General features: G+C 49.9%; 2 protein-coding genes across 3 annotated transcripts in view; one reads left to right on the top strand and one right to left on the bottom strand.

The window, feature by feature from the left end:
* The window catches only part of LOC8023854 (SET and MYND domain-containing protein 5), a 9,324-nt gene extending 3,019 nt beyond the window's left edge, over positions 1 to 6,305 (top strand). Inside the window, exons 5-11 of the mRNA XM_029995141.4 lie at positions 202 to 445; positions 809 to 879; positions 1,851 to 1,957; positions 3,960 to 4,016; positions 4,659 to 4,753; positions 4,969 to 5,039; positions 6,137 to 6,305. Coding sequence (XP_029851001.2) covers positions 202 to 445; positions 809 to 879; positions 1,851 to 1,957; positions 3,960 to 4,016; positions 4,659 to 4,753; positions 4,969 to 5,039; positions 6,137 to 6,257 — 766 coding nt within the window. The 3' untranslated portion in view covers positions 6,258 to 6,305. The remainder of the gene's footprint in view (positions 1 to 201; positions 446 to 808; positions 880 to 1,850; positions 1,958 to 3,959; positions 4,017 to 4,658; positions 4,754 to 4,968; positions 5,040 to 6,136) is intronic.
* Positions 6,306 to 6,406: 101 nt separating this feature from the next.
* LOC8023853 (autophagy-related protein 16-1) overlaps positions 6,407 to 25,941 on the bottom strand; it is a 28,477-nt gene continuing 8,942 nt past the window's right edge. The window contains exons 6-15 of one of the 2 annotated variants that reach the window (XM_029995139.4): positions 25,397 to 25,557; positions 20,439 to 20,510; positions 17,971 to 18,031; positions 17,272 to 17,377; positions 16,118 to 16,188; positions 13,539 to 13,610; positions 13,215 to 13,335; positions 11,586 to 11,850; positions 8,180 to 8,326; positions 6,407 to 6,705 (exon numbers count right to left, since the gene is read on the bottom strand). In XM_029995139.4, the coding sequence (XP_029850999.1) occupies positions 6,612 to 6,705; positions 8,180 to 8,326; positions 11,586 to 11,850; positions 13,215 to 13,335; positions 13,539 to 13,610; positions 16,118 to 16,188; positions 17,272 to 17,377; positions 17,971 to 18,031; positions 20,439 to 20,510; positions 25,397 to 25,557 (1,170 nt within the window). In that variant the 3' untranslated portion in view covers positions 6,407 to 6,611. Of the gene's footprint in view, positions 6,706 to 8,179; positions 8,327 to 11,585; positions 11,851 to 13,214; positions 13,336 to 13,538; positions 13,611 to 16,117; positions 16,189 to 17,271; positions 17,378 to 17,970; positions 18,119 to 20,438; positions 20,511 to 25,396; positions 25,558 to 25,941 lie in introns of both variants that reach the window. The other variant, XM_029995138.3, reaches the window with a different exon arrangement.

Here is a 25,941-nt window from a genome sequence, read left to right on the forward strand (position 1 = left end):
CTGCCAGGCACCACTACCAGCTCGGTTACCATGGTAACCTCTGGGCCCGAAATACGGAGATCACCGTCGGTGCGTCGTGCATCTAGGTCCACTGGCAGTTGCCATACACAACTGCTCTAGTCGGGGATCTCGCGAGGGAGCCCTCTTCCGGGGCGGCGTGGGCAGGCGTCCCTAGGGTGCAGAGAGCCGCCATCCCCACAGGGAGCTGCACCACCCACCGGAGACGACGAGCGTGCTGCTGGCGGTGCGCCTGCTGGCCCGAATGGCCCAGGCGGAGGACGGGGCCGCCCTGGCAACCGCCCTGGGACGCCTGACGCCCGGCCTGGGACCCCGGGAACGAGAGGACACCCTGGCCCGGCTGCTCGGCCCCGAGTGGCGGGACCGGCTGGCCCTGCTCCGCCGGCTGATCCTCGACGTGTTCCAAGGACACCCCCGCGTCGGCCAGGTGGGGCGGCCTTCGCAACGCTGGCCGGACGCATGGTCGGAAAGCGAGGGGCTTGTACGGTGCCTAGAACGTTTCTCCGACCGGCGTGTTTAGCGCATCGTAAAAAGCGGACCCGCAAAAACTGTCGCGTCTTGGCGGTGTCGCAGCAGAGGTGGTGGACGTGGCATTTCCACTACGAGTCGCCCTCCAGCTTGACGGAAGCTTTGGCAGCTAGGACGACAGTAACGCTCGCATTCTCTGGCTTTCCAGAACTGCCATGATAGTGACGGTCTTCGTCTGTTGAGGGGGGGGACACGTTGGTCGGAGATGCGTTGCAGGCACCACAGCGGTGTGCGTTCCTCAGGTGAATGTTTCCCGGCGCAGTGGACGGCCCCCGAGGACTTCGAGTTGCTGGTGGCCCTGCTGGTCAAGAGGGGCCAATCCATCGGCACCAGGTCGGTGGGTCCTCATACCGGCAGTCTCGCGGACCACGCAACTGCGTTGTTTGTCTTCGTGCACTTTCCGGGAGCGACAAATGCCACTCCCGCAAATTACATTACTTGTCCACACCTCATTATTGCATGTCTGCGATTGTCAGAAACTTGGAAATAATTTTGATAGAATCTTTATTGAACGCTAGAGTTTGGATAGTTCTGAAAGCCTAAAACTATTTCCAGGTTTCTTTCGAAGCTCACTTTGCCGAGCGTGCTTCCCCTCGTGGTAGAGCATGCTGCGGGGAACTGACATTTGTGCGACCGTGTAGATGTCCCCGAGGGGAGTATTTGTTCAATTTGCGAATTCGGTCGACGAAGCAAATGCCGGGATTTTTCGAGTCGTCAGTTGTTCTCTCTCCTATCCCCCTCTTCTCTCCAGATTCAATCTGCTGAGTGCATTGTAGTGGGACAATCTCGAGAGATGAACAAAACGTAGGTAGGATGGTCAATTGAAAAGAGAAGCAACCCATTCACATTTCACGATTGTCTTCAAGTTAGTAGAACAAAGTTACCAGGTGTTTGCTGCTCAAGGGCCATTTTCTGGAAAACAGTGAATGCTTCCAGCGATGCAATTGCTTTGCACCAACGTGCTTAGCCCGCTGAATTTTGCCAAAATGTTAAGGATTTGTGCCAACATTGTACCGAAAGTTATATTTATCTTTTTAATACCGAAACAAAGAGTGAAGCCCCACCATCTAATCATTGCAGCAGGCTCGTGCAAACTTTTTTAAGTTTCGCCTTTTAAGAATTGGTTTCCAAGGGCCCAGCGGCTCTTCGAGTTCCCCCTCGCCTGCCCCTATAGCCCAGAAAATATGGTAGCTTTTAGACTCGTCTGTGCTGTGACCCATTGCACGGACTGCGGGTCTCGGTATTAGAGGGTGCTTCTACATCGAGACGTACGAAGGTAACGTTACCGTGATCTCCGAATGCAGTGCCCTGAGCGTCTGGGCAAGGAACGTCGACGAGCTGGAGCTGCCTCCGAGCGAGCGTGCTGCCCTGGACTCGGCCGTGGAGGAGATCTACGACGACATAGAGAGGGGTAAAGTTACATCTGCGCCGTCTCGCATTTGGGTCGCAACGCCTGGAGGCCTCCCGGCCCCTCTCTTGACCCCGGGCGATGCCTCAGCAGCCTTTCTATCGCACGGGGTGCCAAAGCGCGGAGCTCGCTTTCCTGAGTTGGCAGAGCACAGACGCAGCGATAAAAAAGTGCCTTCGAACCGCAGTGCATGAAACGTGTCTGACAGTCACGTCTTGTCTGCGCCATGTCGACGGCACCATTGGGAACGGCTCGAACGGTTGTCGGAAGCGCGTTTTGGCAGGACAGATGCCCATTTGGCAGTCCCTTCGAGGGCTTCTGAAAACTACCATAAAATACCGAGCAAGTGCCTTCTCCAAATTGAGAGATTATCCAATCAAAATGGGGAGGGGACCCTTACTCGGCCAGGTACATTTAAGACGGGGGCCACAAAAATAATAAATTTTTATAAAATGGGAGGGGGTGCTGACACGGGGGCGCATGCTCAGTATTTTAGAGTAGTGTGTTTCGCGTGAGAGGTACAGAGCACCAAACTTCCCGGATAGACATGCATTTTGGGCAGCGCACCTGCGTCACACTGGAACCCTTTTTGTGAACGTGGGCGGTTTTCTTCGCCGGATCAGAGCCCGTCTCAGCCACTACACCTTGATGCATAGTCTGCTCAGAGAAGCAAGATGATCCAAAACACTGCCATTTCTTCTTGACCCATTAACCACCTATTCCGGACGATATGGCGGAGGGGACGGTTGGTCGACGTTATGGAGACGTCCTCGATTGAGGCTCTGCAAAGGGAACTGTTGACCTAAAGCTATGGACGGTAAAGACGGGAATGGAGTGTGAAAGATTGTGGCAGTTTTGAAGGGGAAAAGGGCGACAGAAAAAGAAAGACAATATGTTAGGAACCTTCGTTTCGCTGTGACGCATCGTGCAAGTGCTCGTCAACTTTTCTTTCTTTAAAGAATACACGATGAGAGTTTCCTCGCACATGCTACTACATACATTGTGTTTGCATGTAGTAAAAGTAAACTAGTGTTCATTCTATACCATTTTAATCATCTGTTCAATATTGCCTCCCTTATGTAAAGCCCCCCGTGAGAGGGTAAAACAAATGAAATGAGAAAAAACTAGGTACCAGTCTTGCGTGCAAAGTTTCCCCTCTTCTTTCACTGTATTAAGGCGACACTGACACCCCCCACATTTATTTTTTTTTATTTTTTGCCAGGCGATTCATTATGGTGTCAGAAGACTACCCAATCAATATTTTGCTTCAGCGTCACATTTTTAATGAAATCAAAAAAATGCAAAAGCTTGAAACCAAAAATGGACTGGGGAGGAAGAAATATAGAGGAGGAGAGAGGTGTCAAAATCACGTGGCTGTGATACTTTTACCTTGCCAAAAAACGCATTTGCAGCTTTTTAGAAGCCACAAAAAATGGGTATTGTATTTCTTTTCTATTTTTAATATTGTGCATGTGCCTTCGATGACCTACGACTTTGATTAATTAAAACTTGTTGTTGGCCTAGTTGGTTCATGATGCGGTCTAGAAGTGTTTTGTGCTTGTCCGTGTCTACTCGCTTGTGATTGTCCCTTGTGTCGCGCAAAAAACTTTGACTTTAATTAAATTTGGTGGTCGTGTCTAAACCTTAGAAAACAGCCCGTGACCACGGAGAAGAGAGTGAGCGCGACTCAATCTGGCCAGTTCTTGATCGGTGGTTTTCGGGCAGAAAGAGGCCGAATTTGAGCCTCGTTCTGTTCTGGGTTGTGGGGCTCTCATATGTCATGTACAACTAAAAACATCGGCGAGCATGAATACCATGTCAGTGTCCCTTTAACACCAGCAGCCTGGGTCCACCGGCACCGTCCCCCTCTCGCCGATTCGAGACGGCCGAAGGAAGATGGTGGACTTCTTGCTCTAAAGCCACGACCTTATTTACGCAAATGGTGTGCGAGAGGACTGTGGACCACTTGCCGGGAGTGCCTGGTGAGCGTGGATTCTTCTTCCAGAGTCCGGAGTGTTCCTGAACAACGAAGGCTGTGGCCTGTACCCACTGCAGAGCCTCTGTGAGTCCCCCACGACCGTCCTAGGGCGGGACAAGGTTCTCCCACCTCTATGGACTCTAGGTGGATAGGCATTGTTGAGGAAATTATAAACTAGCTGCCTAGTGAAGTTACATTTTTTTTTCTGAAACTAGCGACTAGAAACTGGCATTGCGAACTATGCACGGCGTCAAATCCTGTGCGGAGTGCAAGTTCGTCTGCTTCTTTTACAGGGGTTGTGGTGACGTCGGAACGCTGACTTCCAATTGGCTCTCATTGAAGGATAGCGGGTAGACCTCGAGGCAGCTTGCTTTGAGGCCTACCCACTATCCTTCAGTCAGAGCCAATTGGCACTTGGCGTTCCAACGTCCCCACAACCCCTGCCAAAGAAGCGGGCGAACTTGCGTTCCGTGTTGCCCAGCAATACTCCCAACAATGCGAAGACGACGGCCGTCCTCGCCGAAAAACAAGAACAACGAGTGCCGCAAGTTATTCCTATCTTCGTGTCACTTTTTGGGAGAGTGACATTAATTTTACATCCTTTTTTTAATTTTCTCGAGGAAATGAAGACAGGAAGCCTAGAGTGGCACGTCGGTCTCGTTCCCCCAAAAGGGGCGACTCTTCCAGCATAGCGGGCAGAGGTGACTGACGAGGGCCTGTCTGCAGGTGCGCACAGCTGCTGCCCCAACGCAGAGGCCAGGTTCCTGCACAACGACCACACCCTTTCTCTGGTGGCCTTGAGGGACATCCGGCCGGGAGAGGCAAGTGTCCCACAAACGTCCGGGCTTCCTTGCCCACGACGGAGTACTATTTAAGGTTAACTGGGCAGCCAGGCTTCCACTCTATCTCGCTCACAAAAACCAGTCTCTACGATCGATTGTCGGCCGTGCATGGCTAGGAGCCTTGCCGAACTCAGCACGAGCCAGCCCAGGGACCCGGGTCGCGGGGCAGTCCTCACGCCGTCCCTTTCCCGCAGGAGGTGACAGTGTCCTACATAGACGAGTGCAGCCTGAGCAGGAGCCGGCACAGCCGCATCAAGATGCTCAGGTGACGACCCTCGTAGTGCCCCGGCCGTTCTCCTCGCTCTGTCCGACCACCCGGGGACCAGTGGAAAGGCGGGCGGCCGGACTGCCAGCGCAGAGCATGCCTTCTCTTGCCCATTTCACAAAACTGACCAGGCCAGACTTGCCTCGCCCTAAAGTCTGCTCGCGACGCGAACGACCAAACGCTCCAGCTTCGCGAGTAAGCTCTTACGCAACCGACGTCATTCTCGAGATAGAGGGGCATTTTTCCTCGTGCTTGGAAGCTTGAAGAAACGACCCACAAAGTGCATCCGACTCGCGAGAGAAGGGACGCGGACGAACGGTAGGGGAGGTCAAGGTTACCCAGCCTCCCCGACTGTTTTGGATCCACGCAACCTTGCGGGAATCGGGCTGCTCTTGGGTGAACTGACCCTCCCGGCACGCTATTACTTTTTCGAGCAATTTGTTTTTGCTTTCACACTTTGCCCCGGCATCCCAAGATCTCACAGAGCCACTACGTAGGTGGAGACAAACTTGGCACATGCGTGTGTGAAGGCACAACAAACCAACCCCAAAACTGGAGGCTGGTAAGGGGGGGGGGGGGGGGGGGGGGGGGCAGTAGGGGGTAGGGGCAGGGGCTGAAAGGGAAACGACTAAATCTGCCGCCGGTAGTGAAGAAGTTTGGGATAGATTGCGAGTGCAAGGTAACTAGCGAGTGCACGAAGCACTTAACCTGCCGGCAGATTTGGCCGTAAGTAAAAGAAGCAACTGTCTGGAGGGACTCACTAGTGCACCTGCAACATGTGTCTGACCGGTGCATCGCCCGGACGTAAGAGTGCCACCGAAAAGCGACGTCTCGGAAGCCACGGAAGGAACGGCTCCGACGGCGGCGTAACAGACTACGGGCGTCCCGCGCCTGCCGGAGCTTTTGTCCCACCTTTGTGCCGGGTTCTGGACGGTCTGTGGTGTCGCGAGTCACGTTGCATCGGGAAGAAATCGAAAGCATGAGACGCACCGATCGCAGACGCGTTCCGGGCGCCGAAGGCTGGGCGAGGGAGGACAATGCACACATACCGCACTGCCGGCTCGGTAGAGTGAGCAAGACGCACCTCTCCCTTCCAGGGAGAGCCACCTGTTCACCTGCACCTGCCCGCGCTGCGAGGAGGAGGCCACGCAGCAGCCGGACGTGACCAGCGACGAGGAGATGGAAGACTCGAGCGACGCGGAGGAAGCGTGCTCTTGAGCCTTTCTGGGAAATCTGTAGCACCATTAAACTGCGTACGTACCGGGCTTTGTCAGATGTCGTGACTGCGGCCAAGCTCCAAAGCCCGAGGTCGTTTGTGTCGTGTGGCCTAAATTGCCATGCGTACGCCACGTTGTCGGAACGAAACGCTCGTTCGAAAGTTCATTTATTTGCGAAAGATGCAATTTGTGTCGGCACTCCGCACGAAGAAGCAGTAACGTCCTTTCCTGTCGCCGCGAGGAGAATTAGTCAACGTCCCTGAGCAGCCCCCGCAAGCTCCGGTTGCCACGAGGACGGCGACTGGAGCGTCCGTGGTCCGGTATGGAGCGTGCCCCGATGGTGCAGCTGCCTTGCCTAGAAATGGGACCAGAGGCACACCCTCTTGTCTCGGTCCGAGCTGACGATGTCATCGCCACTGGGACTCCAGGCGCAGGCAATGATGGCGGAGCTGCGAAAAGGAGGCGGCACTCGGTGGAGGGCGGCCTTCCACGCTAACCCTACCACCTTTGTGCTTCGTTTCGGCATAGGCTATAACGCCTCTTTAACCGCTGCGGGACGGTGTGCTATTCTCGCCAGAACGTAATCCCGACGCACCTTTGCTTCTAACAGTTGACCATATTATTTTAACAGAAACAAAGCCTAAACCTTTGCATTGTTTCGACAATGTCGGTGGCTTCCGCATTGCACGTCTGTGGGCGTTCGTTCGTGCCTTGCCCCAAATGGAGCTCCACATGTTATTGCGGATGAGCACACGTTTTGTTCTCCCTATGTGTTGCAATTCATTCGAGAGCGAAATCAATTTTTAGCAATTGAAATAGGGCACTCCACTTAGTAGGGAATTTTAGAATAGCGTACGTAAAAGCTTTGCAAATGCAAATAATAGCTTTGTCGCCACTGCACACATATAAAATGCCAACTGTGATTTGCGCTTTGTGTGCGCTACTTTTCGGAAAGTGCGCGCGTACGCAGAGTCTCTGCGCTCTTCGAAGGAGGATACGCGAAGCATGGTAAGTTGGCTAAAGCCAAGAGGAGCACAGTTAGGAAATGGCGGTTCCCAGGACCACAGCTGCAGTTGCTTTGGCGGTCGTCGTGACGTGATTTAAATGCATAAAAATATGTTTATAGAGTGTAATTGTGTGTCTAAATAGTGCAATAAAATAAAAATTCATGATGATGATGGCAAATTGCAGCGATTCATTGCTGCGTGTGGACGAGGGCGGCCCGTGTTGCTGGTGTTGCGACGTCAATTTGCTGGGCGAAATCGCCCCGTCTGAAGCGGGCCTTACGTGGCAAAGTGCAGCGATTCGTTGCTGCGTGTGGACGAGGGCGGCCCGTGTTGCTGGTGTTGCGACGTCAATTTGCTGGGCGAAATCGCCCCGTCTGAAGCGGGCCTTACGTGCTTCAAGGCCAGAAAGCATAATGCCGGTGAGCTGTTCCTCATCCTCGACGTCGTCTTGGTCATCATCGCTAGTCTTGAAGCACATAATTTGAACGCCGTTTTCCGCTAATGTGTGCACGCTTGAGCCCTGCTGAGTGTGCCTCTTTCCGAGCGCCGGTGCACTGCGGAGAAGCAACACTCACGAAAGTAAGCTCCGCGGGTATCGCTTCTCTGCGGTGCACCTGTGCTCGGAAAGAAGCGCACTCAACGGGGCCGCGAGAACAAAAAAAGTATGAATTAAGCGAAAACCACGTTCGAAATAAGCGGCTTATAAATACATTAAAAACATAGCTGTTTAAATTAACCGGAAGTATGAAATACCCGAGTTTAAACAGCGTCGCGTGCCTCACTCTAAAACTTTCGTCACACCACGGGGGGCCTCCGCTGTTTGCCAAGTTGTCGTGAAACAGAGTACAGAGATAGTTGAAAAAATTACGTCCGGCAGAACGGTCGGTTGCCGATGGCCACCTCCTAGCCAGCGTACCTCATCTCCTTGAGCTTCTTTTCGAGCTTGGCCGTGGCGGTGTTCCAGATGAACAGGGTGCCGTCCTGGGACCCCGCCGCGATGTAGCTCCCGTCGGGGCTCAGCTTGGCCCGCGTCCAGTCGAAGGCCACCTTGAAGCTGTCGTCCCTGCAGTGCCGGGCAGACCACAAAGGGACTTTCAGGCGTGCCACGAAACCCTCTTGGTGGGGCACCCATTGGCATTTATTGCAAATATGCTTCTTGTTCCGGACAAGCTAGAACTAGAGGTGTGCAAATATCTTCCAATAACTCGCAAAAAGTGTCTGCCATTCGGTGTGCAGTGCACTTTTACTTTCCACGTTTGTCGAATTAAAAAAAATGTCTTTAGAATCGTCGGGTTTCTTGCGTCCACCTCTGGCACTCTGGTGTCGAGCTTCACCACCTGGCTCGGGCCTCCAGCTGTACTGCTTTGCAGCGGTGGAGTAGAAGAAACTACTGAAGCGTCATCGGTTAACTGGATGCTCTCGGACAGTATTGTTATTATTGGAGTGGGGTCCTTGGTTTTGAAGGACAGTGCTGGGAAAGAAAATTTCAAGCTGAGCTATATTCCGTGTCGAGAAGCTTCCATAAAAACTTGTTTAGCACGCCGCGAAAATTCTTGCATGTCCAAGTAGTCTTTCATCGAGCAAGACCTTTCTTGTGACTGTGGTGCAGCACATAAGTGTTGCACATGAGTGCGGAGTGCATGAAGGCATCTCCTAACGCACCTCCGCGAGCCCAGAACTTGGTCGCTTCTACGCCGAAGTCTTCTCAAGCAGGACCTCGCCTGTGTAAATGGGTTAGTAAAGCTATTGGTGCAAAACCTATAGGCCCGTTCATGCACTTGCGACCTCTTAGAACCGGGTGCCTTGGAACCTCTTAATATCTCTTACAATGAGAGGACACACTGGCGCCACCTATTGGGTAGCAGTGTAAACTTGGCGGTCCGGCATATTTTCTATTTCTCTCGCGCATTATCCTTTCTTTCTTGGCTTAAAAAACTTTTGTTGGAGTTATAAACGAGCCTTTCTTATAGGTATTACGCACATTGGACCTCGGAAATCCCGCGAAACTTTTGCTCTTGGGAAATGCAGTTCCAGGGTCACTGCATAGATGGCGCCAGAGTGCCAGTGTGTTCTCTCGTCGGAAGAAATTTTAAGAGGTTTCAACAGGTCTTGTCTCTCTGGGTTATACTTGGTTGCAAGAGCGTGAACGGGCCTTATCACTGTGTTTTGTCTCGATCTGTATGTAAGAGCAGTGTTAAATTGCGGTAGCAAATGATGACTTCTCTCTTGGACAACGATGTTGGAGTTTCGCAGCACTGAACAGGTTTGGTTCGTCTTCACTGGCCTCTGCTCGTCGTCTCCCTTGTGTGGAAGCGCTTGGGAGACAAACGGACATGTCGTCACGCGATCAATCCGTCTGCGGATCACTTCGTTGTGTGAATCGGCCATTATCATCCATGTTTTCTCACCACCAGACTTCTGCCTGTTGAACGGGTGGTAACTTTAGCATACTACTGCACTCCCCGCGACCTCAAAGTCTTTCTCAAAATTACTGATTTAGTGGCTTTTAACAACGCTCGGCAATTTCTAATTAGAACCATGTTTATTTTCACTAATTCAAAAGTTAATCAACGAACTATAGTTAACGGTATGAATTATTGTGACGATGAGCCGCCATATCGTGTCCTCCTAGCTGTGTAACTCGCCTGTACAGACCGCACTAATGCAGCTTCCACGGCTTTTACGAAACAAATCTGTAAAGCCTCAAGAAAAAATGCCCTTTAAACCCACCGAGCTGCTGGCACAGCTCGTCTGGAAGGATAAATTTCTTTATTGGAATGCAAGCGTTCCCGCAAGAGCTGCAGGTTTTGTATGCAAATAATAAAATATTACATAAAATAAATAAAAATAACTACCGTCTTTTCTGGACTATTCGCGGTGAGAAGCTCGCTAGGGGTGCTTCTGTTTTCCTCACTATGGGTAGTGCATGTGCTATCCATGCAGTTATGCTTTACTTTTCATAGTGCATAGAAGTTTGGGTATTGTCGCCACTAGGCGGTGATATCCAAACTTGCCGCGAATAGTCTGCCGACACCTGGACTGTCTACAGGTGTGGACTATACAAGGATTTGTTTTTTTTCTATGTTGTTAACTGTGATAAGACATGAAGGCTTTTGTGAATGACAGAGTACATTAATGTTGATTTATACAAGCTTCTTTGCGAGCTAATACAGCAGACATTTGTCAAGGTGTGCTGTATATGATAATGTTCTCATTAAGCACTAAGTGCAGACTATCCGAGTAAAATCTTTTATTTCTGACCCCAAATTTGCTTCTGCGACCTATAGTCCCGAAAATATGGTAAATAACAAAAATAAATAAACAAAAATAATAAAAAATAAACACAAAAAATAAAGTAAAACACTGATAGATAAAAAAAAAAGCAATGAAAGGAAAATAAGTAAAAAAATATAGATAAGAAGGTATCCAGCACAAATCACCCACAGAGTGGTTCGTGCAAGACATTCTCTGCTCCTTTGTCAGCATGATCATGCAGTGAAATATTTCTCGTGCAATAAAACTTCCTTTTCATTGGCATGCTTTCCAGAAAAGATTTCCAGCCACAATTTAATAAAGTATTCACGCTTCATTCACTCTAAACGTAAAATATTCATGTTCCAAAAAAATTTTAATTTATATTCCCAGTCAAATTTTAATATTCATATTCGATCTGCAGACCAAAATTTGATACTCGCACATCTCTAATTGGAATACCAGTTTCTTTTATGCAACAAACACTGCTAAAATGCAGGATTGGCAGATGGCTCATGAATACTATTTCGACGAATTAAAAGATGCAAAATTATGTTACGAAAACCACCCCTGAGCAAGAAAGTGCCAAGTTAAAAAACACATTTGCCTCAGAAGTCCATAATTACACATTTGACGAGAAAATAGAAATAGGGGTTGCGTCGGTGGCACACCTAACTCGACTCCTCTTTTCTCGTACGCACCTCGCTCTCATCGGTCCGCCTAGCAAGATTTACGTCTGACCGTGTCGAGGCGAGTCCTTCCAACCCGACTTGTGGCTCCGGTTTGCCAACACAAGCCAGCCAGCCATTTCACTCTCGGCACCTGCTTTCCTCTTTAGGGCGTCCTCTCCTCGTGCCTCTGGGACAGCTAGGAGAGTACAGTTTCTGAACTGAAGCAAGCAATCTCCCATCTTCTGCCGAATAGGTCGATATTTGTGCGCGTAACATTACGCATTAAAGGTGGCTAGGAAAACCCCAAGGGCTCTCTTGTCCCGGGGGACTACAATGGTGGAGCTAGAGCACTGGTCCTCACCGGTGGAGGCCAGACGCACAAAGAGGGGAGGCCCTCACCCGTAGGTGCTGAGCACCTGGTTCATGCGCACGTCGAGCAGCTTGACGGAGTCGTCGCGCACGCAGCAGAGCAGCAGACAGCGGTCGGTGGACAGGTCCAGGGAGGTGATGCGGCCTCCGAGCACAATCTCGTTGGCACTGCTCTCCGCCCGGGTGTCCCAGAAGCGGATGCGCTTGTCGAAGTGGCCGCTGATCACCGTGCTGCCCCCACCGTCGCTCGTCACCAGGTCGTTGCACGACGAGCCCGCAAAGATGGTGCGCACACCTGCGTGGCCCCCCCAGCCTCTCGAGAATGGTCCACTCTCAATCGAGGGAACTGCAAGCACTTCAAATCACTTTGGTCGTAGAAAAGCACTCAAATTGCACTCCTCCTTTTCGTTAGTCTACGAGGAATTGTTTCTACTTCCTCGTACGTACCACAATAAGCAGGCTGCGTGCATCGGCATTCTTCTTTGCCGAAGAAAGAGTGCCAAACGGCCGCGGAGTGACATTTGCGTTCAGAGTGTTCACGAGTGTTTCGTGTTCTTTGCGAGATCGTGAAACCGGCGCTCCCCGCAACGCATGCATTTCAACTTCGACACAGACAATCGAGAGACAAGGGTCAATTTGTGACGAGAATGACGCAAATGAATTCAACCTCAATGTTTTGTAGTTAAAAGGGAGGCACTAGTGCTCGAACAATTGGTCATACCGCAGTGCTGTTGCACACTGCTGTTGCGCAGTGTAAATCGACTGTTCCTTCCTCAAGCAAGAGGAAAAGAAAGAGTGGAACAGCAGCAGTGGCCATGTTGCAGCACGGTCAGCACAATCGGGGCTCCGAGTTACGGGCAAAGTCTTTTTTGCCAGGACATTTTCCGAGGCTTACAACATCCGGGACATAGAACAAAAGACGACACACAATCTTCACCATACATAGGTTGCACTGATGTCACATCGCATACTTTTGACCACCATGTAAGAGGAGGAGAGGGAAGTTGCTTTTGTAAGAATTTGGAGTGACGGGTTATTCTTTTATAATCTTCTGGGAGGAGAATAGCGACGTCTGTGCAAATCCGGGAGGCACAAAAGACAATCTTGATAAAAGGGGAGCTCCCTCTTCCCCTCTTCTCTGGTGATCATCGGAGTGCTCTTTGAATGACTGCTGTTTTTGCTTACTTGGGAGCACTAGAACGCAGCAACGGTAACCACCGCGTTTCAGAAAGCATCCATGGACAGAGACGATACTTCTGGGAAAGAAAGTGAACATCTTCCCCCCTCCCTTAATCGAGCTCGCCTTGACGACTCTGGTTCTTGCTGATTGCGTCTTGAGGCTTTTCATTGGGCGAGCCCCCAAACACCGCCACTTCTAAGCACCGCAGGGCAGAGGCCAGGGGCCCTAATCTGGACACTTGGCAAAAAAGTCAGCGAGAAATCCGGCAGCTCTGAATGGCCGGCACCAAGGTCAAGTGCGGAGTTGGCCAATCACGGCCGCCAGACTTCTCGCTGACTTTTTCGCCAAGTGTCCAGATTAGGGCCCCTGGTCGGGCACGAAGGTTTCCCAAAACGCTCTTAGTCGAGAGACGCGCACAAATCGATGTCGAGCGCCCCCACAAAGAGGCGGGGCGGCCTCCCTTTCGGGGCAGCACTCACAGGCCCGGCTCCGGAGGTCCCAGATCTTGAGAGTGCGGTCGTGGCTGCCGGAGGCCACCCGGCTGGATTCCCCCAGGAACTTGGCCGCCAGCACCTTGCCGCTGTGACCCGTCAGCGTGTGCTGCACGTGCGGGGGAGTCACCAGAGGGAAGCGAGCTACGGTGCCAGGAGCGCATCTCCGACGGGCATGTTTAGCGTATTCAAAGTGATCCTTGAGTGGCAACAAGTGACACACACCGGTCGAAGATGCTTTCCGGGCACGTTAGGCCGGTGACGGACACTCGTGCCGCCCGGCCGACGTGGCCGGCCTGCGAGGGGACTCACCCTGAGCCTCTGGTCGCCCATGGTCCAGACCCGGCTGGAGAAGTCGTTGGAGGCACCCAGCACCAGATTCTCCTGGGAGGGCGAAGCGGCAACTTTCACCCCTCCCAGGTTCAAGGTACGCCCCTCAAAGCAGAGTGCGGACGCCGACAGCAGCCATTCGGAAGAGCGAGCTTCCTATTGGCAGCCGACGCGTTGTGGGCTTTTCCGGGGTCTCAGTGCCGAGTCGGTCACCGTCTAGGGGCTGCCCGTCCCTCGAGTCTTTCGCGAGACTTTTGGCACGTAAAGCCCACAAAATGATGCCAGAGTTATAGAAACGGGGAACTTCTAGATGCAAAAGCTAACGCCCGTCCTTTTGTTTCTTTCTTTATTTATAAAAAATGCCGCGGACCTAGGGGTCTACTATGCAGAAAGGAAAAAATAGAACATGGATATTCGTTGCGCACTCCGACGATTGGACTAAACAGAATGAATATGCGTCGCAAATACTCAGACATGCACTCAACCAGTTTGATTAACTCATTTGACTAGATTTCAAATAATCAAGGACTATAACAATTGCGACTCGCTCGGGCGAAGCATTCGCTCGACTATTCGAGACTCCAGCAAAACGGACAGCACCTAGTGGGAAAAACGTGAACTAGCCAGTACAGGTCGCCGCACAACTCTACTTGACTCTGGTGGCTTTCGCGGTAATCTATTGTTGTCACTGGCAAACTAAGTAAATTGACGGAAGTTGTCAGAGGTTTGTGGCTTTGTGTAACGTACAGCGTCAAAGTGGAAAAGATTGCAATGCATTAAATAAAGAAATTTTAACCTTGGTATTTTTCATCTACAAGATGTGCAAATCAAGTATCTATCTCGCCTTTTTGGCTTAACCCGCAAAAAAAAGTCCCTCGATAACACCGGTACAGTTGGGCTGATTTCATGATTCCATGAGTTTGAGAAAGCCCTTCTGAACACCCTGTAGTACCCTGCCTCCTGCATACGACTAGTGAGGAGAAGGCTATCAAAAGGCACGGGGTATGGTCTCGCAAAGTTTGAAGCCGCTATAGCACCACAATTGTTCGCGCCTCCAAAATGTACACAATGCCCACGTCGCAGCAGTGATGCATCTTCATATTTTAGGTTGCCGAGTCACAAAGGTCATCTGCTTGTGCATTAGTGCCTTTTAGAGTTTGGAGTCAAGTCTATGCAGTAATGATACAGTGACATAAACCTTTGGCGATGAGACTGGAGACTCAGTCTCATCACCCTCCGTTTGGCGGTGTTGCGGTGCTAGACATATGTAGCACTGTGGATGATCGCTGAATCAAGGAATCGGACAAACTTCTCTTTCTTAGATGCCCGACAACCTCTCAGACTTCGAAAGGCAAATCGTCAAACGGTCAAAACAACCGGGTTTAGTGTCTCTGTAGCATAGTTTTGGTTGTGACTCCACTGGGGCAGCCTTTCATGCAAAACCGGCGTGACGTGGCATCTCACGTCACGCACAAAAGTCCACTGCGAGTTCTCTTTGATCTCACACTATTTCAAAGAATTTGAGATTGCTGAAAGAGCCCTAAAGGAACTTCAAACTTGAAGGTGAAGCGCCATCTGCTCTGAGCAATAGGCATCACACAGAGGAGAGCAGTTAAACACTATGTAGGTAAAACAGCGCAGAATGACAAAGACAAGAGAAGGAACAAACAAGATGGGACAGGCGCTGGAGAGCAGTTGTTTGCAGGACGCGGGCGAACATGACACTTCTGGTCAAAACGGCTCAAAGCCGTGAGGGAAGCTCGAGTTGAAGGACGACTCAATCTTTGACGTCACTGCACCGGCACGGTTTGCACGGGAACTTCAAGTTCGGCTTTGGGAAATTGTTTTTTTACTTCGCAATTACAGAGTTCCCAAGTTTTTAATTTTGAGGGTAGTATTCATGCATCGTTTTCAATCATTTTGGATAATAAAAAAAATTATTTTGATGTGTCAGTGCACCTTTAAAGATGCGCTGTCAGGTCAACTGCCGCTGAAGATGCTCTGGTTTCATTTTTGTCATTTTTGTGCAGCCTGTGCTCTTCGTTGTTGACGGTTGGAGCCGTTTCTTGGACGTGCACAGTCGCTCGATTTCGCCACCAAAAAAATTGTGTAGGCAAGGTTTACACGACTTAAACTTTACGCCCAGTGTCACGATAGAGTCGCCGCCCCCGTTAACTGATCAAAGTCGATTACCGCTGAGCCTGTAGTTTCGGTTTCGACTCAACCCTTCTGAACCCAGACACTGATGTGAAAATAATACGCAGAACTGGGAAAAGAAAACCATGCCCTGCAGTTGGGGTGCCGCAACTACACTTAATTGTCACAGTCGATATGTCTAGAAAATAGGGTGTTAAACCGAGAACATCCGCTAAATTGAACGCGCAACTCTCGTTCAGTTAGCCTGAGCAACGGGACCCGTTCCTGGCAGCCATGTTTGAATAAAGGTGGTGCCCCCTATAGGAAGCTAGAGTCGCAAATAGTCGAGCAAAAAGGTAGATGCGTGCCGCCGAGGAGCGCATTATCGGGGGTCTGGGCAAGAAGCGAGCAAAGGGAGGACCCACCTCTGAGTCGATGTCTATGGACATGACGGCTGCGTTGCTGCCCCCCAGGGTGCCCCTCGCCAGGGCTTGCTCTGCACAGGGGAACACTGCCGTCGGCAAGGGGGCATCCCCTCGACCGACCGGACGTTGTGTCCACTTCTCGCTGCTACCGTCGTGGGAAAATCTAGCGTGCCTCGATGCTAGTGCCGCTTCCAGGGGACCCATTGACCCCCGGGTCAATCTGACGTGGCGGAGCCACCTCAAGTCCCACTTCCTTAGGAGTAGGCGGAAAAGTTGAGTGTTTAGTGTAATTTGGACTACATCAACTCGAGACGGTGCCGACGAGAGCAGCTTTGACCCAATATGGTGGCTGTCCCCTACCCTGGACGCGGCGCCGGTACATACTAGGCACTTTAGGAAAAATGATGTTCCATCCCTTTTCCGAGGACCGGTTTCCTCAACTGTCAGGCAAGGCTTTGACCGTGCTCCCAAGATCTCGTTTCCGGTGTCGCACGTGGCGAACGAGTGGAAACAGTCTCCTGGCCACTCGGGTCAAGAGATGAGTAGAAATTAATCTGGCGTAGGACCCGGCTCACGTAGGCGCGGATAATCCGTTGTTGGCTCAATGGAGATTTTGCTTCATTGCAAATGTCGGGGTGCCAGCGGAAGCCGAAGTGAAGTTTGCAATATCTTGTTTGCACGATTGGAAATGAGATTCTTACCGCACACATTTCGATTAAAAAGTTTTTAGAAAAAAGAAGAGCTGAGACTGCAAGTTCAATAATAATAATAAAAAAAAAAAAAAAAAAAAAAAAAAAAAAACTGAAAAGATCAGAAAAACTAGCTAAAACTCGCTGGGCAGTTTTGAGCAGTCTTTCTACAAAAGTGACTGGCAACTAAGGGGCTAAGGGCCTGGGTTGGGACGTGCCAAAACAAACAGGGTAGAAAACATCCTTCTACAGACTCGAGGCTGTACGCACTCAACCGGTGGCGTTGCGCTTTTTCCAAGTTCGAGTCGACGACTGAGGCTCTGGAGCGCTGCTCCAGATTAAAGAAGTCTCGCCGGCACCCCTTCACAAACGACCTGCGGAGGGTTTGCCAGCTCCCTTGGTCGAGGGAATGCACTCGCGGGGGCCAGGCCCCGACCGCTGAGAAGAGGCCGCGGGTGCACTCACCCCTGGAGAACTCCCAGACCTTGAGCTTGCGGTCCCCACCTCCCGTGCACAGGATCTTGCCCGAGGGGGCAAAGCGCACCGCATTCACCTCCCCCTCGTGGGCCTCCTGGGGGCAAGGACGTGGCACGCTGGTACGCTCTCGAGCCCAAACGCGGGCAGACGGCAGAACCCCCGAAAGGCACGCCGCGTTCCGCGCGCACTTTTCCGCAGTCTGGACGGGCGCTGCGGAGAAGCGCGACCCACCCTCCTACGACGAGCGCTCTTTCCAAGGCACGAGCCAGATGCAAGGACTCACACCGATTCCTACGACCGGATATGTCATACCATTCTAACCTCGCATTTGATTTGCGGGGATTATACAAGATACACGGGCCGTGGACAAGTACCGCCACTGCCAGCTTCGTACGTCTGCGACTCCTGGCTTTTCTGACAAAACCAGAGACCGTCGTCGCGACTCTTTGGGCGAAACGGGCTCCCTCGGCCCCGCACGCAAATAGGTATTCGCCGTCGCAGTCAAATGCCGATCACGTTTACGAAGAGCAATTCCCCCAAGTTGTTACAAGCCTCCCTCCACTGCAATGCCATTCGTGGGGCGACGAGGCTCGACAAACAAACGCTACCGGTCGGGCGAGGCCGATTCCGGGAACACCGACCCCCCTTGCGTGCGAAAGCGGGGTGGGTCGGAGGAGGGCTGCTCACGTATTTGAGGACGAGCCGGCTGGGGACCAGGGACTGGACGCAAGGCGGCGGCAGCCGGGAGCTGAAACGACGACGCCTGGCCTCAGTGCGGGGTGCTCGCCACGCCCACTGGCCGACAGACGGGGACCCAACTAGGTGGGCCCTAGTTCTGAAGCGACAGATGCCACGCATTTTGGGCCCCGTCGGAAATGCGAGGGAACCGTCCCAGAGGACGACGGTACAACTTAGGACGGACAGTATCGACGACTCGTACGTTGCCAAAGCCCATTTCTGTCGAATACCTCCGTCCCACATTTTCCGCTTCTTTTGTTCTCTTTTCTGCCCCATTAATCCGCTTACCGCGCCGTTAGTGTGTAGGTACCCAAATGTAGGTTTTCGGAATCAGTTTGTGCACATTATGCTTAAACTTTATAATTATGCGTATACTTTCCCCACCTACTGCATGTCCTCCACTTCATATTACCTTCATTCAAATTTCAGTTTACTAATTGCTTCTCTATACAGCTTGCCAAGGTTGCCTGACATGCCACGGGCAGAGATACGGTAAGTTCCCCAGCACCCGTTCCCTCGACGGCACCTGCGAAAGCTAGCGTGCATCGGAGCCACCGTACAGCTTCAGCTGCCAAGAGTACCAACACTAGACGAAGGCACTAGATGCTTGACATTGGAGGCAGTCTAATCACTCCACTTGTTTGAGCAATTCGTTTTAAGTTGGAGACACGGTGTCGAACGGGGAAGTCGCTCGAAAATCGGGTTCGCTGCACGCCCGGTGCGTCAGAAAGGTCTTTCCGTCGGACCAACCTCGAAAGGCAGAAGGAGCGGGCGACGTTGGAACGCGCTCTGCCTTTTTTTGCGCAGTGGGTCGTCGCGAAAACCAAGCCGGTTCAGACGACCTCCACGGTGACACGTGCAATCCTTTCTGACCAGTTGTTGAGAGAGTAGGCATGTGGAAGAGCGTTAAGGGAGGTTAACACACCGGCGCTTGAGCGTGACCGAATGCGTCGCAACTGCCAGTCTCCGCTTATGACCAGGTCGGGTAGCCCCGGAAAGCTTCTAGTCTGCATAAATTTCCTCATTTCTCGCGTCATTCATTCACTTCGGGCTCCAATTATTTCTGACAATGCTATAACTGATGACCTCTCACAGATAACACATACCGTATTTACTCGAAAATAGGTCGAACTCTATTTATTGGACCCACCGAGACTAGAAAAAAAAATAATTCAAATATAGGTCGACTTTTTTTTTATTTTTAAGAACGGGAAATTTTGAGCAAAAGAAAGAAACAAACCTTTATTTACATCACTCTCAGCTAAATCACGGGGCGATGCCAAAAACTTAATCACCGTCAGAACTTCTGGACATGTCATCGTCGTCCGAAGCTTCGTCAACTTGGTAGACATCCTCGCGAATTCGCAACAATACTTCACTGACACCATTGTAAAATGACGACAAGAAGAAACGAAAGAAGGTGCGAAGCGACGAAAGACAAACTACAAAGACGCAAGCAAAGCCGCCGTGTCGCCATGAGCAACACGCGAGCCGAGCCGCCTCAAGCAACTAACAAAAGTAACATCTTTTTTTTTTTTTTTTTTTTTGTGCATGTTTGCGAGGATGGAGGGCAAACTGCATGGCGCATCGCATTCCCCTCCTTCCCCGTTGCCCAGCAAGGGGAACGCTAGAGGCGCGATGGCGAAATCTGACGCCCGAGGGGTGCGCGCAATAGCGGCACCGGCCACCGCGGGCGGGCCATTTCGGTTGTTTACCAAAAGCTTTTTGAAACAAGAAGCGGCGTGGCTCTACGGCAACGCCGGCTTGGTGACTCGATAGCTTCATGCCTCTGGTAGGGTCTCAAAATTTGGTCGCGAATGTAGGTCGAAATTCTTTGGTTACGATTTCCAAAAAAAAAAAAGGTAGACTTATATTTGAATAAATACGGTACATTTGAAATCTCAGATACTACGAAACCTCCAGTCTCGTCATGCAAGGATCGGAAGTACTTTGGGGCCATCTAAGACATTGCAAGCGTGGCCTTTTTGTCGCAAGTGGTGACGGGCGATTTCAATGCACTCGAACGCCAATGTGTGAGCCAGCCTGCACCCTGACAGACAGAGCTGCCTTCCCCAGTGGCCCCGGCATGCACCAGTGCGGCTGCACAGTCGTTCGGCTGCAGTCTTGCCTTCTGGCCTTGCCGCGCAGCAACGGTCTTTAGCGTAGAACGTCTCATACGGCCAACTCCTAGCTGTTTCCTGCAACATACTTCCCGTAACGAAAGAGCATTGCACAGAAACTGGTCAGACACGAGTAGGCGGTCGGCTGCGACTCCCGCCGATCGAAACGCGAGGCCGAACGACAACGCAGCTCTCATGTCTAATCCCTGCCTCCTGCGGAATACAGGGTGCGGGGCGGGAATTGCTTCCCATCTCGACGGGCAGTTCTGCTCATGCAGAGCTCGGAAAGGCACTCACCTGTCCCCGGGAACCACGATGGGCTCCCTGGCAGCCTCTTCTAGGTCCCTCTTGACCTGGGCCTGCTTCAGCCTGCAGGGAATGTGCACACACGACACATGTCTCATCGTCCCACCTTCACCCGCGGGCAACACATCCGCATCCCGTTTCGACGGTCTGCGTGGCAGACGCGACTCTACCCGTGTCCCCGGCGAGGAAATGCCACCGTTCCACCTTCTAATAGCCCCAAAATTTTCCCCAGAAAGAAAGGCGACTGTTTGCATCCTCTGGAGACTTTCAGATTGCAGATACCCGGCCGAGCCAATACTTCGCCAACCGGAGCTAGGACCGCTAGTCGTGCCAAGCCTTTTTAAAGGGGTTAGGACACGCCAGAAATAAAATATGAGATAACTATACTGCTAGGACTCATTGTATGTTCCTCATAATTTGGCAAAACTCACTCGTGAGTGCACTCACTCATTTCACTCACCCTCACCAATCAAGCGAGAGGTGAGGGTGAGCAAGTTTGTAAGCCTCGAAAGCTCACTAGTTTGAGGTTGAGTGAGGGGCGTGAGTTCATGAGTTTTGTGAGATATGTGAGTTCACGAGGTCGGTGAGTTCATGAGTATGGCAAAGCGTAAGGTCCCTGGGGGACCATGGGTTGGATGAGGGTTTGTGGGGCGACGTCGAGGAAGGGCGGGTCATGTGACTTCTCCATACATTTCGAGAGAAGTTGAGTCTACGCTCGCTTCGCAATGGTGCCGTTAGCTCGTACGGCTGGTTCTCTACGAGTGATGGAAAAGGAGGAAAGGTGCCTATTGATCTATCTGCACTCTCCGGCTCGCTTTGCGGCGGCTTGGCATGGTTTTTTGCAGCTCGTCGCTGCTTCGTGGGAAATGACGAGAGAGGGGGTGGGGGACTCCTTCCGCTATCTTCTGCCGCTCTCTTATAGACTGCGAGGCATCGACATATGCGCGGCGCTTTGTTGTTTTGTTAAGGAGGGAAACAAGCGCTACGCCGGTACGCCTGAAAGCAAACGTTGCTATTTCAAGTGTGCTCGCCTTATGCACGGTCGCTAATCCTGAAGCCAAGATTAAAATGAAAGCCGGCTGGGAACTGTCGCAATTCGTCTTTATACTTGTTTGTTCAAGTTGTAGCCTGGAGTTCTGTAAAACAAAAAGTATGCATACACGTCTTGGTGCTCGAGTACGCCCAAAATACCAGACTTGTTTGCACTTGGGTTTAAAGGCCGCTACGTTTATTTGGTGGCATATAAAAGTTAATTCGATTGTGGCTTGTCGTACGACAATTTCAAAGAAATATGAAACAATCTTTTACTTAATATTGGTGATAACAAATGGACGTTCCTAACCTGCTATTCGACACCCCGTTGGTTGCTCAAGAGGGAGCCATTGATAGGGTGACCAGACGTCCCGTTTTGGCCGGGACAGTCCTGTTTTTGAGGTCCACTTCTGCCATCCCGTCTTTTTATCCCAATATAAGATCATGTCCCGTTTTTGCAGGAGTTAATAGTTTTGATATTGGCACCAAGCGAGTAGAAGCAAACCGAAACTATGCCTATTCGTTACAAGTATATTTTACAAAAATAACCGTAGGTACCTTAAAATATTTACCCAGAGAGTAACATTTAGAACTCTTCTTGCCCACAAACACTTTCTCTCGCAAAGACGCGTGTGTAGAAATATTTTGTTGAGTTACATGGATATAGGACGGATGTAGAATCGTGTAGATATAGCATGCATGTAGAATTACATTAAATATTTTTTTCTCCCAATCTGGACTTCCTGGACTTCGTAGCCAAGGCCGATCTGGGGGATTCCATATGAAAACACCCCTCAAGACCGATCGCACAGTCATCCCTCATCACCCAAAATCATGCAAGAACGAGGCTGCCAGATCCGGGGATCACTGCGGCGCGAAATCCTTCTATTCATAGTTCTTCGCTTTCAATGAACGTTTTCTACTCACCTACCTACCTTCCCCACCAGAAGAAATTAAGTACCCCAACTTTTTTTTATCAAACAATCCAAATTTTTAAGAATTGTATACCGTTTAATTAGGTTGCATGACCGCACCCTTCCCCCTCCTCAAATATAGCATGAATTTCCAAATTAGGCTATCAATAGTTACTAGTGAAGTTATTAAAATATATAAGGTAGTAAAAGGACTTGCACTTACACCAGACCGTTTATTCATTCAAATTGGTGAAGACAAATTAAAAATTGCCAGCCATCAAAAACTAATAAATGATTTTAATAAAAAAACATAATGTTGTACATGTAGTGTGTAAATATTTCTATCCAACCAGTTTGAACACAAACACACAATGTCTGAGCAACAAGAATACTGAAGGCATCTGACACCGATCACAATTCTATGTCAGAATTCATAAAGGATAACATTTTACGGGGCACAGAGTCGGTAGATTAGAACGTTCCAGTTTCAATCGGTATGTGCGGTGCAACTGAAAATGAGAAACGCGATAAAAACAAACTCTAAAAACACCTAAGTACTTCTTATGAGTTATGAATAAATATAAAAATAAAGACTGACCATTCTGAAATAGTTCTACTTGACAATGAATTGCCGAGCAAACCGTCCTACCATTTTTTTATTTTTATTTTATTTATCAATACTGTAGGTCATTGAAGACCCATACAGAAGTGGACATTAGTACAAACAAGAAGCACTACAGCGGTATAAGACATTCAATTAAAAAAAAAAAAAAAGACACAAAAAGAAAAACGTATAGGCGGAATGTTATGCTAGAGCATAGAAGTGAGAGTCTCGGCAAAAGACTGCGCTGATGTACTATTTACGATTTCTTCTGGTAACTTATTCCAATCATCAATAACGCGGGGGAAAGAGGAATATTTAAACGTGTTGTTTTTGGCTGAATACGGCCTGATCGTCTTGTTATGGTTGGTTCGCTTTGAGTGCACAAAGGGGGCCTTGAGGTATTTTTCTTGTTCTATATTTATTTGTTGTTGGTACAGTGCGTACAAAAACTTTAGGCTAGCAATTTTTCTTCGATCTTTTAGGGTGTCCAACTTTGCGTTCGCAAGCATAGCGGTAACGCTAGCCCTCCATGAGTAATTAGAATAGATGAACCTTACTGCGATCCTTTGAACTTTTTCCAGCTTATTGTCAAGGTAATCCTGATACGGACTCCAGATAATACTGGCATATTCCAAAACTGGTCTGACCAGTGCCTTGTATGCTGACAGTTTAGTTGCAGACGTAGAGTTTTTTAATTTTCTTCTCAAGAAGCCCAACTTCTTAAATGCATTACTGCATACGTTTGTGACATGTGTCTCCCACTTAAGGTTACTGGATATTGTAACTCCCAGGTACTTTATTTCATTTACTTTATTAATAGTTTTATTATCTAACATATATGAGAAGTCTAACGGGTTTTTCTTGTTAGTGATAGTGATAACAGCAGTTTTGTCGTGATTGATTTTCATACCCCATCTCTTACACCAAAGGCTTATGTTTTGCAATGATTTGTTAAGAATTATCTGACTCTCAGGTCCAGCTATGGTTGTATATATGACGAAATCGTCGGCGAAGAGTCTCACTTTCACAGTTGGATCAACACAAGCCGGCAAATCATTTACATAAATCAAAAATAGCAATGGGCCAAGCACTGACCCCTGTGGCACTCCGGAAAACACATCCAGCATCCCAGAGGTACTACCGTTCAGTGTAACATACTGTTTGCGTTTGACAAGGTAACCATAAATCCAGGAAATCAAAGCATGACTAATTCCAACTGACTGCAACTTACTTATTAATTTCTGATGGGGCACACGGTCAAAGGCTTTTGATAGGTCTATAAAAATGGCATCAGTTTGTTGTCTATCGTTAATAGTAAGCGCAAAATCGTGGGTAACCTCTAGGAGTTGCGTTACCGTAGACAATCTTAAAGATAAGTTTGCAATACTTTATGCTGAAACAAAATGCACACCCACGGTGGTGCGTGTTATGAAAATAATTCACACCTGAAAAAACTGCGACGCGGACGCTCACTCCATACTTGCACAAAGTTGGCGCGAATGCTTGAAACAAACAGTGCACACCGTGAAGCATACTTCACAAAATTCACGAATGATCAACTTTCGTGAGTTGATTACTGCAATTACTAGAGCTCTAAAAATTGTGAAACTTATACTATATACAAAGTAGCCTATGAGCATTCCATTTAAGTAATATTCTACCCGTTTAATTTTTGTGTCCTAACCCCTTTAAAAGGGAACCCGGTTATATTTTTACCTACCCAAACAAATTGCATACTCTTCATACCCGGCCTTTAGTCTTACGGTACGCTATTTATAGCCTTAAAATTCAAAATAGCTATTGAGAAAACCGTAAGTGAAGATGATGCCAAAACCAACATTCAAATTTCCATGCGCTCAGCAGTAAATGGTACCGACTTTCAGGTGGCACGGGTAGTCTTAATCACAGCATGTCGTGCGTTTTTTCATACTCCTTAGTGTCCAAGCATTTTTTTCCCGCCATCAAACGTCTCGTTATCAGTTGGAAATTTGGTTCACTGCCCACTTTGTACCATTTCTGCCGTCACACTTCAGTGTTGCCAATGGGGGCCCTCGGTGAGATCGAAGTTAAAAAATTCATTACCCTTGCAAGAACTTTCTTTTTTTTTTTTTTTTTCAAGCAATACTTGGGGTATTGGTACAGCCACATCTATCGGTGTGTCAGCCAATTCTGGGGCAAATCAGGGATTATAAAGAAATCGCTGAAGTTAAGGACCGGGTAAGTGCCTTTTGAATCGAGCGATTTTGCCTTCCCATCGACAAGTCAACTTATCGCTCTGTCAATTGTGCCATTGTCCTTTCAGTACCTTGAAAGGCACGACTGGCGCTTTCACTTGGAGATGGTGATGCCAAGCAGCGCGACACCGCAGTGTATGGGACCTGCGACGAGCGTGCTCTTACCTGACGACGCGCTCATTCTCGGCGTTGAGTCGGTCGGCGTCCCTCGACTTGAGGGCCATCCAGCGCTTGATGAGGTCCTGGTGCTCCCGGTCCAGGGAGGAGAAGTTTCGCTCGAGGCTTGAGTATGCCAGCTGCAGGGCCTCGTGCTCGTCGTGCAGCAGCTGCGGACAAGGGCCCCTCAACGTCTCCCACCGCCCCCAAGGTCCATTCCTGCCGTTGCGATCATGGCGGTAGCACGAGAGGTGCCCGTTCGGCTATGCTCCGCAGCCAGACAGTCGGCGGAAGCGAGGCGGGACGTTGCCTTTTTCGCCATTTTCGACCAACCGCCAGGATTGCGATGACCTCGCTCCCTTTCGATGGCAGTATGCCCAAGATGCATCCTGGGCACTGTATCCTCACAGTCGCCGTAGGGGTCTAGGCCGCCCGGGGAGCACACACCGCCACTCCGTCCTAACGCTCTTTACTTAAAGCCTCTCGGATTTTTCCCCTATGAGAGTTTTACGAACCGAGTCCGCGAGTCTATTTTTTACCTCGGAGTCTGGGAA

Source organism: Ixodes scapularis, unplaced genomic scaffold (genome assembly GCF_016920785.2).
Source record: "Ixodes scapularis isolate PalLabHiFi unplaced genomic scaffold, ASM1692078v2 PGA_scaffold5__190_contigs__length_132052651, whole genome shotgun sequence".
NCBI lineage: Eukaryota > Metazoa > Arthropoda > Arachnida > Ixodida > Ixodidae > Ixodes > Ixodes scapularis.